The sequence below is a fragment of the Penicillium verrucosum genome (assembly GCF_028828655.1).
Source record: "Penicillium verrucosum strain IBT 35672 chromosome Unknown utg000004l_segment0_segment0, whole genome shotgun sequence".
In the NCBI taxonomy this organism is placed as follows: Eukaryota; Fungi; Ascomycota; class Eurotiomycetes; order Eurotiales; family Aspergillaceae; genus Penicillium; species Penicillium verrucosum.
The window spans coordinates 1,046,048-1,064,128 of NW_026643213.1; the positions used below are offsets into that span (position 1 = coordinate 1,046,048).

Genomic DNA, 18,081 nt, shown 5'->3' on the forward strand with positions numbered 1-18,081 from the left:
TCTATCAACTAACTGTGCCGTGTTTTAGCGTTAGACTTGTCGGGAGTTCGATCTATCAATCTTAGTCAGCCCCATCTGCATCAACCGAGCTCAGCTAGTATGAGGGATCATCTTGCGCCAGTCTATCAATCGAAATGACTGCTATTTTGTTAAGTTATTCAGACTAAAATTGGGCGCCCAGGACGATCAATCTAAGCCCTCACTAGGCATTTATATCCAAACCTCCATAAATTATGCTGATATGTACAATAACACCAGTATGAACTAGATGTATGCAAGGGATATCCCGGAAGGGATGGATTGCTGTTGCGACGAGACACAAGATCCAATGGAGACCCGCTTTAATACACCCTCTGGCTGATCCTGTTGCCCTTCACGAGTACCTGATTCGACATGGCTCCTTTCTCCCCCCTCTTGCATCGCAGATGTCTCATTCCAAGTGCCCAGTCGGAACCTGGCTATGACGAGTTGAGGCAACGGATGGGGCCTCTCTCCACGTTGACGGGCTCCCGCAGGACGAAGGATTGAGATCTGGAGCCAATTGTTATCCATTGTTGTCCTGGTTTCTCATCTTCTTTGGAATGCAAGGATGACCCGACCTCATTCCCACTATTATTACCCTGGCCCGTGCCTAGCACAACCTGACTGCAAGTGTACGTGCCAGGCGACGGACCCTCTTTTCACTCTCGAAGGGGGAATCGCTTCGTTGAACATTTTCGGGCTTTCATGGCAGGGTTGTAGTCCTGTCAAGGGATGTGCACTTGAGCCTGATGACCATACCCACCTTAAATTAGCTGACTAGCGCCATAGTCGCTGTATAAGGGTATATCGAGCCCCTTGAGGTCTATTTGTTTTGACTTCAACAATAAACAAGCCGGATTGCAATCTCATCTGGTTTACTGTCGTGCAACACATTTTGCCTTTTTTTTTTTTTCCTTCAACCTTTCAGACCAGGATACTTACTTTCAGCCGCGAATACCATTGTCCAATATGGCCTCTGGTGCGACAGAGATGCCTAACCATGCCTGCTTTCCGGCCCGGATTCAAGCGCATATAAAAAACCAGGGCTCAAACTCGTCCTCGCTGAGCCACGATGTGATGGCAATGGCCGAGCCCGAGCCCATTCCATCACCGCGCCGATGGTCTCCCACCTACATACCCCGAAGACGAAGCAGACAGATGCCCTCACTATCATTTATACCGTCACCAGTAATGCCGCGCATAGAGTCGCATGACTTTTCGACCTCATCATCGCGGCGTCCCACAGATCGAGGGCCAGCTTGCATGTCGCCCTTCCGCTCGGTTCGAAGAATGAAAGAACCATTTCAATTAATGCTTCCGTCATCTCCGGCGTCCCTCGATGGCCCTCCTCCAAACTTTCCTGAAAAGCCAAACAAGCTATCGAAAGCGCCGGCCGATCACACATTACGAACATGGCGCTCAGACCAAAACCTGACTTGTGGGAGCTTGGAAGCATTCGGCCTTCTACCAAGCCCGCCTATTACAGAATCACGCCCTGCAAGCACCGGTCCTGAGTTATCTTACTTTGATTCACATTCTTCGGAGGGATCAGGCCAATCAAATGAGGGGAAGGACGAAAAGAATGAGTCTGGTACCTCTCAGCCGGATGTTTCTACCACGGACGCCACACTGGAAATCGGGGAAAGGATACAGTACACAGCGTACCGCCCCCCAGACTGGAGCAATAAACCGCGAACCGATGTCATGAATGTTCATGAAGCTCACTCAGAGTTCGTACGCCAGTGCGAGTCTGGCAATGAACAGGAGTCGCAACCGCAATCTCCGAACGAGCATGCACCTTTCCAGGAATCCCCGAAACCAGTCCATACCGAGCAAGGCCTTGTCCCTGGAAGCTCACCGAGACCCCAACGCCCTCGGACTGGGACAGTATCGAGTGAAGCAAGCTGGGTGCCGAGTAACTTCTCATACTGTGAAAGATGGCTGCAAGGTGTCCCCGTTGATAAGGTGAATGATAATACACCTACGAAGGAGTTCACCAATCGGCGGAAGTTCCAGATTGTTGAGAACGACCCTCCAATGCCGAAGCTCGAAATAATCCCCGGAGCAAAAGCCCTTGAAGAACCTGTGGTAAGTCCAGGGATTTGCTACTATTAGATAGCATTGAAAGCTGACCCCCTTTGATAGAGATTCGTCGTCGCTAGCAAGACAAAACCGAAACTTGTGGACATTGCTCGACAGTCATCGCCATCGCCTCCACTGCTTCCACCGCCATGCTTGCTGCCAAACACCGTACCCACAACCCCAGATCAGCGTCAAGAGGAAGTATCCGCATTTAGCCCGGACACTCCTCTTGATATGTCTGATAGTGGGTATGGAACCAGGGACTCTGGCTATTCCTTTGATAGCTATGATGATAGCAAAGTCGATGATGACGACGATGCACTTACCGATCCGGGGTCATTGACATCTTCCGACAGTGTCGGATCAACCGTAATATGCGAGAGGCATGAATTCGCGCAGGGAGAGCGCGAGCCAAGCCCGCAACCCGAAATCAGATCCGGTAGTGTCAGCCCAAAGGTATCATCACCACCAACAACCCACACACTAGGGAGGACGTCTATTTTGTCCGAAAAAGAGGAGAAACCACGCATATGGCACCATGACTGGACCCTGGACGATCATGAATGGACCTTAGATGAGCTGGACCACTCTGTCAAAGATTTCCCTCGCCATATGCTCCGCCTCGCATCCCCTGTCATGGTATTCCTTCGCAAAAACGATGAGAAAGCCCTCATTAGACCCTTCCGAACTATATTCCCCGATGTAAAAGAGAATCTACTCGACTGTCTCTGTGCTGCCCTCCTCGCTCGAAACTACCTCCTTTCTTTATCGGCCCTCAGAGCCAAGTCGCCCGTGTCTCCACGCAAAGACGCATACGCCCTCGATGGCGTCCCCAAAAAAGCATACACCACACTAGGCATCCAGCTCCCAGCTGAGTCTGCCAGCAAGTCCAAAGACACCCTTTTCAGCGCGCGCAGCACGGAGCTCCAGACAAAGCTGGAGGGGATCGTGGACAATCTGCTATTCGCCATCTGCGGCCGGTCTGATCCTACTTTGAAATCAGCTGTTGAAGTTCTCGCCCAAGTGCTTGAAACCACTGTTTAGCATTGATCACTCCCTTGTCTCTTCCATTTCCTTGCGTCTATTAATCCTATTCTCTCGCTATACCTGTCTGAAGTCTGTCCTTCTTTCCCATCTCTTGTCGTGAAATTCTTTCCTACACTCTCTTCTCCAAGAAAATTTCCTACTGTCTTCTTACCGTCTCTCATTGGTATCTCCTTTCATATCTGTCTCCCTACCATTACTTGCTCTAATCCTTGAGTTCTCTTTCTCCTATTTGTTTATCCATATTCTCTTTCTCTCCGTCTTCTCTTCTTCTACTACCTTTTGTTTTGTTTTGTTTTTGTTTTGTTTTGTTTTTGATTTTTTCATACCCTTGCATCGCGCGGTCCTTGGAACTTTGTTGGTAAATCTTTGCGCTGGGGGTCAACCATTAATAGTTAGTTAGTGTTTCAATAGCGTAGCAACCATAATAATAATGGCATAATCAACCAGTATTCTAAGCTCCAGTCATACATGGAAAAGTTCTCTCTAATTCTGTGACTTTCAATGCTTTCTCATTTTCCCACCTATAAGACTGAGAAGGGGGAAAGACATGCAAGAAGACATTGTAGTCTTTATTTCCAATATAACGTCAAGTCTAGAAGTCGCATACGCGTAGACTTGTTTTGTAGTATTATAAGCATTATTCCAACTTTAACCGTCATTTTATTGTTTTATTGTGCCCATCGACATACAATCGTGGCCATACTTTCCCGCCCGGTTTGATGCGGCGACATGGCTTAGTCATACTTTTCCGCGGGATCCTCTGCCCAGACAAACTCCAGTTCGGCTTTCTCCGATTTCACATAGTATACACTCATACATCATGGCAGCTCCAAGCAGAAGTCTACGACGCCTGTCGTCTTTCAGAACCACCATATCCCCAGCCTCGACAGTAATTGCTCCCATCAGCCGCCGAACCTATGCCACAACGGACTCCTCATCCGCCACGAACACACCAGGAACCACACGGCGGAGAGCAACAAAGTTCCAGGACAAGCTGAATGCTGGACCGTCTTTCTCAGACTTTGTCTCAGGAGGTCAAGATGAAGCTCTCGACCCATCGGAAGCCTACGCCCTTAAGACCGCGCTGGTCGGTCCCGCCGGCCGCAAGAAGGAAATGACTCGTTTGCCCGAATGGCTGAAGACTCCCATCCCAGACTCAAAGAACTTCCAGCGTCTAAAGAAGGATTTGAGAGGATTGAACCTGCACACCGTTTGCGAGGAGGCCCGATGCCCCAACATCTCCGACTGCTGGGGCGGCAGCGACAAGTCCTCTGCCACAGCGACAATCATGTTGATGGGCGATACCTGCACCCGTGGATGTCGCTTCTGCAGTGTCAAGACATCCCGCAACCCTTCCCCGCTCGACCCTCACGAACCAGAAAACACCGCCGAGGCCATCTCCCGCTGGAGTTTGGGGTACGTGGTGCTGACGAGTGTGGACCGTGACGATCTGGTAGACGGCGGCGCGCGCCACTTCGCCGAGACGGTTATCAAAATCAAGCAGAAGAAGCCGAGTATGTTGGTGGAGTGTTTGACCGGTGACTTCCGCGGTGACGCGGAGATGGCGGCAGTGGTTGCGCGGTCTGGACTGGATGTCTATGCGCACAACGTTGAGACCGTTGAGGAGCTTACGCCCTTTGTCCGTGACCGCCGTGCCACGTTCCAGCAGTCTATTCGTGTGCTTGATTCTGCGAAGAAGGCTGTTCCGGATCTTGTTACGAAGACTTCGCTCATGCTCGGTCTCGGTGAGACGGATGATCAGCTCTGGGATGCCTTACGCCAGCTCCGCGCTGTCAATGTCGATGTCGTGACCTTCGGTCAATATATGCGCCCTACGAAGCGTCACATGGCTGTTCACGAATACGTGACGCCCGATCGTTTCGAGCTGTGGCGCCAGCGTGCCCTTGAAATGGGCTTCTTATACTGTGCTTCCGGCCCCTTGGTGCGAAGCAGTTATAAGGCTGGCGAGGCCTTCATCGAGAATGTTCTCAAGAAGCGTCGTGCTGGATCTGCCGCCACCGAGCGCACTGTCGATCAGAGCGCTGCTATTGCTGACGAGGCCACCCGGTGAAATGTCTTGCATTTAAACAAAAATCCGACTCAACTACCTAAATAAACCTGTTTTTTTTTCTTCTTCTGACTACATGCACATGTCACTAACCTCTTGGCGCTATCTTTCTTGCATCTTTCTGGGTTGTCGGTTTTTGGGGTTTTATAAAGGGTATTTTCTCGCTGGTTTTGTCATTTCAACAGTCTCAACATTTCAACACAGGAATTGTACTTTGTATCATCATTGGAGAGGTCATTCGTGGCCTATTCCTGTTTGTTCCTAATTCCAAGCTGCACTAGAAATCAACTCAGCGCTGCTTTTCTCATATCACGTCTCAAAATGTCATAGATCATGGTCTGAGCCTGCTCCGTTCCCCAATGCACTACATCCCGTCTCCAAGCTGAACCCGCCAAACGTAGGGATAGTGACAAAAATCCACACGCTATACAATGATTCCATGCTCCGTCCTACGTCCTATCCACCACAGCCGTAGACTCTGCTAAAGGTAAGGACTGATATAAACTCCACAACTCTTCAACACCCGAAATCTCGAAGTCGAGCCCTACAACCAGCTGTGGACGCCGTTCCAGGCTAGACTTTTGGAGGGGTATATGTAATCCAAAAGGTTAGATCTGAAGGCAAGATTCACACACAAGTGTATACTCTACTAAAAACTAGCGCATCGCCCGTTTAGCTACTCAAGGAGTTATTGCGCGTCGGAGGTCAGCTCCGCGATGTCCTCATTGTCCATGCCGAGAAGGTAGAGGACATCGACAAGGCTCTCGCCGTTGATGCGGACGGGAGCCTCCAACTGGACCTTGGACTTAGCGCGCCAGGCGACGCCAAGGCCTGCAGCGTGGAGCATCAGGAGATCGTTGGCGCCATCGCCGACGGCCAGCGTTTGCGAAAGGGGGATGCCGTGCTCGGCGGCGATGGACTTGAGGAGAGTACGCTTGTGCGCGGCGTCGACGATGGGGTAGGACGGCACCAATTTCCCGGTCAGGGCCTGGGTAGCCTCGTCGATTTCGAGCTGGATGGAAGGTTAGATTGGATGAAACGGAACGGCAATAGTAAGAGGAAACAGGAGATGCTTACATGGTTGGCAATGGCAATGTCGATACCGAGCTGCTCGGCGAGCCACTCGGCGAGGGGCTGGAATCCGCCGCTCACCACGGCGATCTTGTAGCCCAGAGTCTTCAATGCGCGGCAGAGCTCACGGGCGCCCTTGGCGATTTTCAGAACGGACTTGAGCTTCTCGAAGACATCTGACGAGACGCCGTTGAGAAGACCGACGCGTTCCTTCAATGACGCGGTAAAGTCTAGTTCGCCGTTCATGGCGCGTTCAGTAATTTCCTGCGTTCATGTTAGTCACTGGTATAGAGATTGAAGCCTTGACAGAAAGGACTTACGGAAACCTCCTTCTCAACACCGATGAACTTGGCGATTTCGTCAATGCACTCGTTGTCAATCAAGGTGCTATCCATGTCGAACACAGCCAGGCGCTTGTGCCGACGGAAGACGCTCTCCTTTTGCAGGACAACCTCGACATTCCACTCGCGCTCAAAGCGCCAGATGCTCTCATGCTTGCGCAGATCTGGGAACGAGAGGTACTCTGGGTTTGGTGGGGGAGAGAATGTGACCTCAACGACGCGGGGGTGTTCGTCGCGGTCAAGACAACGGTGCGAGGTGTTCATGCGCTGGTAGGGAGTGGGGAGAGTTTCCAAGATCTGAAGGAAGTTGGTCAAGCACAGCTGAGAGACGTATGGGCCGTACAGGTGATCCAGTGGCTCCGGCTCCGGAGCAGGTGGCTCCCGCGGGAACTTATCCATGTCTTCTGTCGGGGCAGAGCCTTCGGGCACCGTGGGAGTTGGGAGCTTGTCACCTGGGGCATTCTGGGGCCCTGAGTCGGGGTGAAAGTGGGGGTGAATGGGGTTGTTAGATTTGTAGTAGATGGTCGCGACGATTTGCGACGTGCCGGTTGGAAGAGGATTTGCTTGGTGATTGAAAATGCTGTGGATGATGCCGCTGTCGGTGACCCTCTCCGGGTCTGGCTTGATTGGATTCGAACTAAGGACCAGTTGATCGTCCGCCTGGTGAGCCAGAACCTCGCCAATGGTTTGACTGATTGGGTTGATTGGAGCCATCGGCTTGTACTGCTGGTGGTCCTGAAGGAATGAACTGCTGCGCATTTGGCCGAGGGACGGCCGCGTGGTACGGGTAGAATCTGCCATAGTGAAACACTAGCGAAGGGATCTGGTAGAGAGTTATTTGCGAGTTGAAGCTATCTTGAGAGATCCCACACTTCCGAAGATCACAAAAGACTTGCGCCGATCGGCACGTGGGACTCGGTCCCACCAATGCACGTGATATTGGCACCCCTCCACGTGTGCTACCGCCTGGCAGAATTGATATTGAGGCTGATAGTGATAGCTAGACAACCCCCCAGGAATAAGATGAGCTCAATTTTGGGATAAGCACCTCATCCAGATCCACCATGACTTCAGAGTATGACCATTCTATCCATGGATATAATAATACATCGTACAATATATGTACAGAGTACATAGTATGACAACCACGGTTTCCCTATCGGGTATGTTCAAGTTTATTGGTGATTAAGGACCCTGCTAATTATATGATGTAGGAAGATCTAACCCTTGGAAGAATACTCCTAATGATCGGATTTATTTATCATCAACTGGGTTGGTCAGCGTCAATTACCAACATCTGGGGAGTTAACCTTTTCCAAGGTTGATATCAATAAGCTACGACCTACATAATCACATTCTACGCCATTCCGTCCAAGAATGGGCAGAATCGACTTCGATATTCTGCCGGTCTGACCCTACAACGCTCTATCATGATTCCACCGCCTTCTAGAAATGACATTCTGTCCGCGTTTAGAAGGCGGTGAGACGAAAGAACTTGAGCACGCAATCGCCAACGATGGCGTGCTTGGGTAGTTTTCATTCCCCACTCTGGCAACTGACCAATTGAATCATTGCCTCGTCGAAATGAAGAATATCGGAGGAAGAGTATGCGAGGGACGGATCTCCGGATGATGTGATTGCCTCTACTGTTCTTATATTCTCGCCCCGATTGTCCTCTGGGACTTTGTTCTTCATATTCCCCCTCTTCAGTTCTCTTTATACATCCAATCCAATACGCCAATACTCCAATACTCTAATATCTTCTCTGTGAAGGTTATCTCTGTGCCATCCTTACACTATGCCGGCCAAGATGCCCAACAAATACTCCTCAGAGATGGAGGGTATTGACAACCATGATGCTATGACCGAGTCAGGCTATGTCAGTGCTGGCTCTGGCTCTAGTGAGGAATATGTCCCCGAGATTGTTTTTACCAAGCCCCATCTCCAGTTCCTCAACCGCCAGTTGCAATTCCTTGAGCCCCAAGGTTCGTACTGAATCCCATATTCATAATGACCCCTCTTTCCGAAGACACTTTATCTGACTCCTTCTTACAGAGATCTTGAAATGGTGCATTACTTCGCTTCCTCATCTCTTCCAGACCACTGCCTTTGGTCTCACAGGTCTTGTCACCTTGGACATGCTGTCGAAGCTGGAGGTGCCTCGTCCCCAGATGGTTGATCTCGTCTTCCTCGATACTCTGTACCACTTCAATGAGACCATGTCCCTGGTTGACCGTGTGCGTCGCAAGTACCCCAACAACAATGTGCACATCTATAAGCCCGCTGGCGTCGACACCACTGCCGAATTCGAAGCCAAGTACGGCACCAAGCTCTGGGAGGTCGACGACCAACTCTACGACTGGGTCGCCAAGGTTGAGCCCGCTCAGCGTGCCTACCGTGAGATGAACGTCCACGCCGTTCTTACTGGCCGCCGCCGCAGCCAAGGTGGCAAGCGTGGTGACCTCGACATCATCGAAGTCGACGAGGCCGGCCTCATTAAGATCAACCCCATGGCCAACTGGTCCTTTGACCAGGTCAAGCAGTACGTTAAGGAGAACGATGTGCCCTACAACGAGCTCCTCGACCGTGGCTATAAGAGCATTGGTGACTGGCACTCTACCCAGCCCGTTGCTGAGGGAGAGGACGAGCGATCTGGTCGCTGGAAGGGACAGCAGAAGACTGAGTGTGGTATTCACAACCCTCGATCCAAGTACGCCCAGTACTTGATGGAGATGGAGCTCAAGCGTCAAGAGGAGGCTCTCACACAGGCTTTGCACACCCAGTTGACGCCTGTTGTCTGATCTTTCCTTTTGACTCCTTCCATTACTCCTTCTACTGCATACCCCTCGGCGTTTCTACTGTGATACCTCTCTGTTTTTCCCTCTGTTTTTCAAGCGGTTTCTTTTACCCAAGAAACGGTACAAAAAGTACTCTTCGCATTTCCATCCTCCCTGCCCAGGGGAGTCGAGTTTAGTTCTCAGGCTCACTAAAGCAATTGTTTGAGACATGATAATGATATCCATGTGATAAAATGAAATACAAAATTCATATCCTTAAAATACACTCCATTTCCATACATGTAAATCTGTTGCAATAGCTCCAAAATCCTTTTTGGTCCTTTGATTTGTGTTGAGGGACAGTCACGTGTGGGGCCAACCCTAGTTTTCTCTCGATCCTCAGGCACCACTGTATCACCGGTGATTTAGCAGATACCTAAATAATGATTGAATAGTATTTCATCTTTCAAACATCTAGGCCAGTTACATGACGACAGAAAGTAGAAAATATGTCACTAAAACATGTCACTGACACCATCATATCTAATGACATTATGCGGCCCTTTATTTCACAGAGCAGAATGATAAAGAGAGCGGCTCACACGATATGTTATGACAACGTTGAAGGCGAGTCTTCAGGATCAGCACTTTTGACGGCATGCTTCGCAGGCTGGCCAGATGTTGTCACGCTACTATTGAATAAAGGAGCCAACTACAACGCTCCACACACACACACACACACACACACGCACACACACGGCACGGCTCTCCATGCAGCTCTGCAAGAGGAAAAGAAATTCTAGGACTCGGATGGCCACTATACACACGCGGGCATGGCGCTCGATGCGGCAACCGAACGAGACCATACGGAGATTATGGAAATGCTAGCTAAGGCAGATGCCCAAGTTTGATTTAGTACTTGAATCAACAGTTCCGATCCAAAATAATGCATGGTTAATTTATAGTAATAGCATGAGACTATTCCTATTCCTCAAGTGCCGCGTTTATCCTTTCTAAGGCCACCCTCAAATAGTCATGGCCCTGAGTAAACACGATTCGGAACCAGCCATCCTTCTCCGATCCGAAAAGAAAGCCGCTGGCCAAAAAGACCTTCTTTTGTAGAAGACGTTGCATGACCCGTTCCCCGACATCCTCGCCCTCATCCTCCGGGTGAAGCTCGCGGTATTTCTTTCCCAAGTTCATCCAGACGAAGAATGCCGCATTACACCCTGTTGCATATTCAATTCCGTGGTCTTTCAGGTAGTTCGCGGTGTATGCATAGGATTCCGAGAGCAGCTTCTGATTTTGCTGAATATACCGGGTGGTGAATTCGAAGTCTTCAAGCATGAGAGAAGTCAAGTGATCCGTGATCCCAGAAGCATAAGAATAAAGCGCTGGGCCTGTCAACGCCGCATGTACATCTCGGTTGGCCTGGGAAATGATGGCACCGAGTCGGATACCGTTTGCACCAAAGTCTTTGCTCATACCCCAAAGGACATGAACCAACCGAGGGTCGATAATTCCAGTCAGATCGATAGAGAGGGCGGATTCGAATTTGACAGGCGGTGGAGATTCATCGACTGTATTTTCAAAGACAGAAAGCGCATAGATTTCATCACTGATGAAATGGACCTGGTATTTCTGACAGAGACGCATCAACTTAATGAGCACTTCCCTGGAATAGCACCGTCCGAGCGGATTGTGAGGATGGGCTATAATCAAAGCCTTGACTTTCTTTCCCGTTGTTCGATGGAACTCCAGCAACGCTTCTTCGTACTTATCCACGCCGTCGAGGCCGACAGGATCATGTTCTCCGAAACTAACAGGAACCACGGGACTCCTCGAACGCAGCGAGATATCGGGAATGAACATGCCGTAGTACGGTCTTCCTAGCAGGATTCCCTCGCCGGGATCGGCGAATGTCCACACAACATGCTCGACCGCAGACGAGACGCCGTTAGTCGCCATGACATGACTGGACTCGAGAGGCGTGACTGGTTTCAGGTTGTGGTTCAAGAACGCAGCGATGGCGGCTTTCAATCTGAAAGAGCCGCCTCCGCCGTCATTGTATGTGAGGTACTTTGCTGGTAGCTCGAGCTTTTTGTTGATGAATTTTAAGAGCTCGGAGTGCATCAGGGTGTTCTCTGCTACGCCCACGTTGACATATCCGTTGGGGTTTGTGGATGGATCCCACGGGTCCTTCATCACATCCCACATTGGGTTCTCGGATCCTGCGTCGACGACATCTTGTGCCCGGCGGGAGAGAACTGATTGAGTCATTTTGGAGGTTGTCTCGGAAGAGTTTTCACAGGGTTGAAAACAAGGCCGAGTGAATGAGTGTAGAGGATGAGTCAAAAGTAATCAGTAAATTTAGGTTCTTTAGATATCCATAGGGTCGGTTACTATCGGAAATGGTAAGTTTGCATTTCTCCATGTGGAGAGCTGATTGATATGGAATGTCATAACCGACGGGTCGTATACGTATACGAGGTGGGTCCTATTCTACCAACAGACGATTCACCACCATTTCATAGAGAACTCATAGAGAACTCATGGAGAACCCGTTTTCCGGGGTGCCCCGGAGTGAGTTCCACTTATGCATATACACCGGAGTGACCGGACCGCTTTCCCTTTTTCAGTGCTCGCCTGGTCGTTACCTAACTAGTTACCTAACTACTTAGGTAGGCAGGTACCTAGGCTAGTGTTACGTAATCATCCAACTCCCAGTGAGATCTCTATGACTTAGAATTTGATGTTTAAGCAGTAACTAAAATACTCAAAATTACTGGGAAATTCTCCAATACTTATGCAGCTGCGACGAATCGGCATATTTTGTATTGTTTGGTGCCGATTGGGCTCGATTGGGCCTCCATTATGGGCTTTGGGCTTTGCGAAGGTCTAGTTGCGGGAAATATCTATCTAACCCTCAATTTTTGGGTCTACAATAGGACTGTAAATCCAGTTATCCTTTTTCCAAGTCCCCCAAAGCTGATGGAAAGGAGGAAGAGAAAACGAGAGAACGACGGCGTAACTAACTATATGGTTCACGTGTGCCTCAGGCAGTAAAGTCAACCAGATACTGATCCCGATGTCCGTGTAATGATGATAATATTTCAAGAGCTCTGCTACATATATTTTCATTAGCATGACGAGTCGTGAGAATTTCGCACTCCTCCTACATCCTACTAAAAACCTGTGCAATGTCTGAATTCAACGAACGTAACTGTGGCCCGGAAGGGCTACCTTTATCTGTCAGACGGTATACCTATCGAAGAGAAGACTTTACCCAAATCATTGATCTTGAGCGTGAGCGCCTTTACCGTTCAATGAATTCTATTAAAACTACGTCCAATGCAATACGCAATGGTGGAAATTTATATGCTTCAGAGGAGCCTGAAGATATGACTGAATATATCATTTTCTCCATTGATCCGGCTACGCACGCTCGTGACTTCCTAGATCCGGATATCGAACCAATTCGTGGTATCTGCACTACATTCGATCAAACCACTAATTCAATGGTCGTTAAAATGCTACTTCCCGAACACGCACAGCTGTCTTTTGATATCAGTATGGCTATTAGGGAAGCGTTAGGTCCGATGGGGCTAAACAAATCAATCTTCGACTACGGGCACACTACGCTTCCTATAGCCAACGGCTTTAAGGAACCAGATGCGTCGTGGCTCCCAAGAAGGCCACCACGTGGAGGCCCGCGAAGACCAACCGTGGTACTTGAAATATCAATCAGTGAGACGCACGCCAAGTTAGTTCGTGATGCTAGCCAGTGGCTCGACCCAATCCATGGTCTCGCGAAGGTCGTACTAGCTATAAAAGTAGACCGACGGCAGCCTAAGGTTACTATCCAAAGATGGCAGTATGATAGTGCCAGGGCAGCGATCAAAAATGTCCAAACCATCGAGATCATCGGAAGCAGTAAAGGGGACGAAGTCACAATGACCGGTGGTCCACTCATCATTCCCTTTCACCTTTTTTTCCTCAGACCCGCTGAACATCATAGGAGGGAGGGCGATATACTCATTGATGAGCAGGAGCTCAAGGAGATCGCTCAGTTCATCTGGGAAATTCAGTTCTCGGATTGATGTCCTCACTTTGGCTTTGGCTATTTTTATACTTTATCTAGTTGAGTCACAAGATAATATAATCTAGGTATTCAAACATCTTTAACCATCGGTAGGCTTCAATTAATAACTACACAACATTAGTTTTTGTAAAGTGGCGACTAGTAATATGAACCAATGAGAGAGTTATGTGCCGGTGGCATACTTAGTCGCCAGGACTCCCCACATCAAAAGCCGAACACCGAACTACAGAGATAGAGATCCATAAATTTGAATTTGGAGAAAGATAATAAAGGAGAAAGATAATAAAGTGCCTAAAACACACCAAAGTCAACCCTCCTGTAAGAAATGGCCCTAGCCCTCCATACATCAAACCCCGAAACCCAAAAAGCACACCTCATTCATACGAATCATATCAGATAGACCCCCGACGCCGCACAGCTTCAAAGGAAACCTCCACAGCACAATTAAACACGACATCCCGAGGCATCAAATCCACCCCACTGGAATGCCGATACGTAGGCCCCTGCGGATACGCCGAAGGATTCAAAGGCTGAGGTTCAATTTCCTTAAGGTTCACAGCCTCAACCTCATCCAAACCAATAACCGCTGAATACGCCTTCGCCTTCCTAACAGCATCAAGAAAAGCCCCGTCCCGCAACTGCGCCCCGACCCCATAATTCGTAGAATCGGTGAGGTGCCAAGAAACACCATTCAGTCTTGCGTTGTGATACCCATCCAGCTTCTGGACGAATTTGTGCAACTCGACGAAGTCACAGAAGGTGGCGTGGAATGCGATAGTAGCGTAGTGGATGCGGGGGTTATCGCTGACGTCTCCTGTCTCGTTTTCATTGCGGTCCTTGGATGCGAGTGCGAGGTGGGCGTGGCTGACGGAGATATTTGATACTGCGGCTTCGGGTTTTACGGTTCCGTTTTCTTCTCGTAGACATAGGGCTTCTAGGATTTCGCGGAGGCTGTGGTAGGTCGAAGTGACTTCTCGACAGACGGTTTCTGCGGAGTCGCCAGATGATTCGATGATGAGGTGGATCATTGCTCGTTCTGGGAAGTGACGGGCAGTACAGTGGCCTCGTAGAGTCATGGTGAAACGTGTCATGGTTGATGGTTGATGGTTATTTGGTATTTGATTAGGCGTGGAAGAGGATGTGAGGATCAGGATGAAGTAGAATTAAGAATTTGGGGGTTTAAATTGTCTATTGAGGACACCAGACGACCGAGCAAACATTGGGGAACTTTGGGGAGTCTCAAGTGAATGAATGAATATATTCTTCTCAGATATAACTAGAACAAGTTTTTGAATAATATAAAACCACTCAACCAAGGAATTGCTCCTGCTTAGCACCCTCAACAGCAGCAAGGTAAGCAGGACGGTCCTTAACATAGAACTCAACATCAACCTTTCCTTTCAGATTAGCCTCGCCGCCATCGAGGGTTCCAGCCTTAACGCAAGTCACATCGGGCATGATCTCGAGCTCTGTGTAGATACTTGAACCGCAGGTAGAGCAGAAGAAGTGCTTATTGATTTTTCCACTGTTGCCAACTGCATTGTAGGAATTGGGAGTACCTGTTTAGAAAAAACGCGAGGGGTCAGAAACTAAGCAGTTGATTTTGGTGTAAGGTGTAGATTTACCCTTTGTCACTTTTAAGCTGGTGCGGGGAACGACTGCGTTGGAGGTGAATGCACCACCAGACCACTATTCAGCATTAGAGGATGTTCAGGTTCATTGGTATATCAGTATTGTGTTTTACCTTCTGGCAGTCGGTGCAGTGGCACAGGGCGGCCAGATAAGTGTCCACTAGTATGCTGTTAGCTTTTGAAGCATATAGGTTTGGAGCAATTGATATACCTTCAACGGCGTAAGTAACACCGCCGCACATGCAGCTTCCAGTGAAAGTCATTTTGAGTTCAGGATAGATATAGTATGTAGTTATACTAGTATGTATGAAGAAGAACCTTGGTGGAATCAAAGTGCAAAAAGCGGGGTTGGTGTCAGGCCTTTTTATACTTCACATTGCCCCCATCCTTTCGGTATTTGATCTTCGATCGAACACCGAAGTGAGGGGTTTAAGGGTTTACTCCCCAATCTCCCCAATCAGGCAAATACTAAGTTTACTGCTTAATAGTGTGGAAAGGAATAGACATAGGCAGGCAGAAAAAAAGATTGGCATCATTCCTAGAAACAAGAACCTGCTTTATATGTATCATCCAAGAGTCAAAGCAGTTAAACAGACCTAACGCCCAGGTCTCTGCCAAAAACGCGAGATTAGAAAAAATCAAGAGATAAGAAATAAATGAAGGTAAAAAGTTGACACAAGACAGCGCTAGTGTATATCACTTCAAAATCCAAGTAAGAAACGTCATTGAAAAGGAAATAAGACAGAAGGGAAGATGGCGAGAGAAAGGAATGACAATAACCGGGGTATAGAGAGGATACATGGACTGCGAAGCTTGATCGAACTAGAAATAGAGAACATTCAAATGCCCCCAGGCCAAAAAAGAGTTATGGGGTATTGACAAGAAAAGTGAGATTGGATGTCCATACGGACAGGTCTCTTGATCAAAATGCCAGCGCTTTATAGTATGGGGGACAAATTCCCCAAGGGAAGCCAAGCATCATCAGGTTTTCGGCTTTTTATGTGCACCTTCCCCTGCGGATCCACTGTCGGGGCTTTTTCTCTTTTTCTCTTGTTCGTCTTCTCGAGAAAAGCTGGGACCGCTTTGCACTGCCGGAGTCGGGAAGGTGAGGGGACTAGGCAGCATGTTGGAGTCTGGGCCGGACCGGCCAAAGCCCCATTCGGGGAAGAAACTGGAAGGTGACGGGAGGAGGGCATCGGATACAAAGCGACTCGGCAGGGCGGATATGGGTGTTTCGATATTATTCGAGGTATTCCCATTGTTCGGATTTCCACCATTGCTGCCGTAAGAGTCGTTTCGCGCTGCGGCAACGGGAGGGGGCGGTCGGGCGAACGGATTTGGAGGCCCTTGCGCTCCCGCACTCAGTATTGCACCGGCTGATGGCGACGGAGGGGGTAAGACCACGCCTGGGGGACCATTTTCAGCACTCCCTTTCGCAGGTGTGGAGGTTTTATTCCCAGCGGAATCGCGTGATGAGTCGGCCGTGGCACTGTCGCCATCGGAAGTTTCGCTAGGAATCTGCACTTTCAACTGCGGTCGTTTTGATGGCAACGGTCCGCTGTTAGTTCGGGATGGTGGTTTGATTTTTGACGTCGAAGCAATTGGTCCTGGACGAGGAGCCTCCGTCGCAGCTCTGACGGGCATTGATTTGGAACCAAGCGAAGCTTGTGGTAGTGCTTCGACCTTGAGAGAGTTGTTATTGTGAGACTCATAGGGTCCCGCTCCAGCTCCAAAATGGCGGGCGAGCACCGATCCTCGATCATCAATGGGTGTGAAAATACTCCGTGATTTCGATAGCGACTTCATTTGTGGTGGCGACTGGCTGTGCTCTGCTTTCATCGCGGAAGAATCATCTTGGGGGTGCTCCGAGCCAGGCCGTTCTTGGTGACCGTCAGGCGCGAACCCTGGAGGCATCGAATTTCTCCCATGCTCCTGCATGTATGCCTGCTGCACGTGCTGGTGGGGCCCCGGAGGCATTCCTACGGGATGGCCGTGTTGTTGGAAGTGCTGTTGGCCCTGGTGCTGAGGTGGCATTTGCTGGGGCGGTAAACCGTGCGGGTGCATAGGAGGCGTTCCTTGGTGTTGTCCTGGTGGGTGTCCATAGTGCGCAAACTGTCCCGGTCTAGGTTGCTGGTTCATAGGGTGAACATTCGGGTTGTACATGGACGGATTTGGCATATACGTAAATCCTCCATTCTGCGGGCCAGGGGGTGGTGGCGGTGGAGGTGTACCATGTTGCTGGGGGCCAAGATTTGAACTGACTCGGCGGATGTGATTCCTTGAGGAGGGACGCGAACTGGCTTGCGGTTGCGGGGTTCCATGACGTGTCATGGCATGACGGATTGGGGGTGACGCGGAGGGTGCATGATTCATGTGCTGGAAGACGGGCTGATTTTGGAGATGAGGGGGGATGGCGGGGTGGTTCTGTTGAACAGCTTGGATGTCCTCAGGAGCTGGCGAAGCCTCATCTTCCTCATCGTCGTCATCTCGCTTACCCGCGAAATCTTCCGGACCTTTATGCTCGTGGGGGAGGGCCAAACTGAGAAGGAACTACCAGTTAGAGATTTTCGGAATGAATCGAAGAAAGTTCTACCCACATATTGGTAGCGACCAAGAGCATCATGCATGTCGCATGATGAATACTCATACAGCTTTTTGTTGTGGCCAAAAATAATGACAGCTACATCAACGGAGCAAAGGACGGCGAGCTCATGCGCCTTCTTGAACAGACCCCCTTTCGTTTCAGAAAGGTGCTATAGCCGAAGAATCTCCGATTAGCGGCTAGAATACTTCATGTAGGATGGTTCAACATACACTGAGCGGTTGCGGTCATCTTTGATGGCCTTGATCTCAATCTTTCTGCGACCCATGGTGGATAACTACGGGCGCATCAATTGCGCGCCGATAGTGAGATTGGAAATAAAAGGTACAGGAAGCCGCG

The 18,081-nt window shown here is 49.5% G+C and overlaps 9 protein-coding genes across 9 annotated transcripts; 4 read left to right on the forward strand and 5 right to left on the reverse strand.

Moving 5' to 3' along the window:
- Positions 1–990: 990 nt before the first annotated feature.
- On the forward strand, positions 991–3,147 carry N7516_009871 (uncharacterized protein; the record flags this gene model as incomplete). Its single annotated transcript, XM_057222590.1, has 2 exons — positions 991–2,109; positions 2,167–3,147. The coding sequence occupies 2 exons, from the start codon at positions 991–993 to the stop codon at positions 3,145–3,147; spliced, it is 2,100 nt and encodes a 699-aa protein (XP_057069811.1).
- Positions 3,148–3,970: 823 nt separating this feature from the next.
- Positions 3,971–5,221, forward strand: N7516_009872 (lipoate synthase; the record flags this gene model as incomplete). Its single annotated transcript, XM_057222591.1, has 1 exon — positions 3,971–5,221. The coding sequence occupies one exon, from the start codon at positions 3,971–3,973 to the stop codon at positions 5,219–5,221; it is 1,251 nt and encodes a 416-aa protein (XP_057069812.1).
- A 685-nt stretch (positions 5,222–5,906) lies between these two features.
- On the reverse strand, positions 5,907–7,431 carry N7516_009873 (phosphoserine phosphatase SerB; the record flags this gene model as incomplete). The annotated part of the gene is made up of 3 exons (XM_057222592.1): positions 5,907–6,230; positions 6,296–6,553; positions 6,610–7,431. 3 exons carry the CDS (start codon positions 7,429–7,431, stop codon positions 5,907–5,909), a joined length of 1,404 nt encoding a protein of 467 aa, XP_057069813.1.
- Positions 7,432–8,428: 997 nt separating this feature from the next.
- On the forward strand, positions 8,429–9,431 carry met16 (phosphoadenylyl-sulfate reductase (thioredoxin); the record flags this gene model as incomplete). The annotated part of the gene is made up of 2 exons (XM_057222593.1): positions 8,429–8,615; positions 8,686–9,431. The coding sequence occupies 2 exons, from the start codon at positions 8,429–8,431 to the stop codon at positions 9,429–9,431; spliced, it is 933 nt and encodes a 310-aa protein (XP_057069814.1).
- Positions 9,432–10,391: 960 nt separating this feature from the next.
- Positions 10,392–11,687, reverse strand: N7516_009875 (putative aminotransferase; the record flags this gene model as incomplete). Its single annotated transcript, XM_057222594.1, has 1 exon — positions 10,392–11,687. The coding sequence occupies one exon, from the start codon at positions 11,685–11,687 to the stop codon at positions 10,392–10,394; it is 1,296 nt and encodes a 431-aa protein (XP_057069815.1).
- A 920-nt stretch (positions 11,688–12,607) lies between these two features.
- Positions 12,608–13,507, forward strand: N7516_009876 (uncharacterized protein; the record flags this gene model as incomplete). The annotated part of the gene is made up of 1 exon (XM_057222595.1): positions 12,608–13,507. One exon carries the CDS (start codon positions 12,608–12,610, stop codon positions 13,505–13,507), a length of 900 nt encoding a protein of 299 aa, XP_057069816.1.
- Positions 13,508–13,901: 394 nt separating this feature from the next.
- On the reverse strand, positions 13,902–14,600 carry N7516_009877 (SIMPL domain-containing protein; the record flags this gene model as incomplete). The annotated part of the gene is made up of 1 exon (XM_057222596.1): positions 13,902–14,600. One exon carries the CDS (start codon positions 14,598–14,600, stop codon positions 13,902–13,904), a length of 699 nt encoding a protein of 232 aa, XP_057069817.1.
- A 217-nt stretch (positions 14,601–14,817) lies between these two features.
- On the reverse strand, positions 14,818–15,403 carry N7516_009878 (GFA family protein; the record flags this gene model as incomplete). Its single annotated transcript, XM_057222597.1, has 4 exons — positions 14,818–15,068; positions 15,135–15,198; positions 15,254–15,300; positions 15,352–15,403. The coding sequence occupies 4 exons, from the start codon at positions 15,401–15,403 to the stop codon at positions 14,818–14,820; spliced, it is 414 nt and encodes a 137-aa protein (XP_057069818.1).
- Positions 15,404–16,121: 718 nt separating this feature from the next.
- Positions 16,122–18,010, reverse strand: rlmA (SRF-type transcription factor RlmA; the record flags this gene model as incomplete). The annotated part of the gene is made up of 3 exons (XM_057222598.1): positions 16,122–17,690; positions 17,738–17,893; positions 17,957–18,010. The coding sequence occupies 3 exons, from the start codon at positions 18,008–18,010 to the stop codon at positions 16,122–16,124; spliced, it is 1,779 nt and encodes a 592-aa protein (XP_057069819.1).
- Positions 18,011–18,081: the final 71 nt, after the last annotated feature.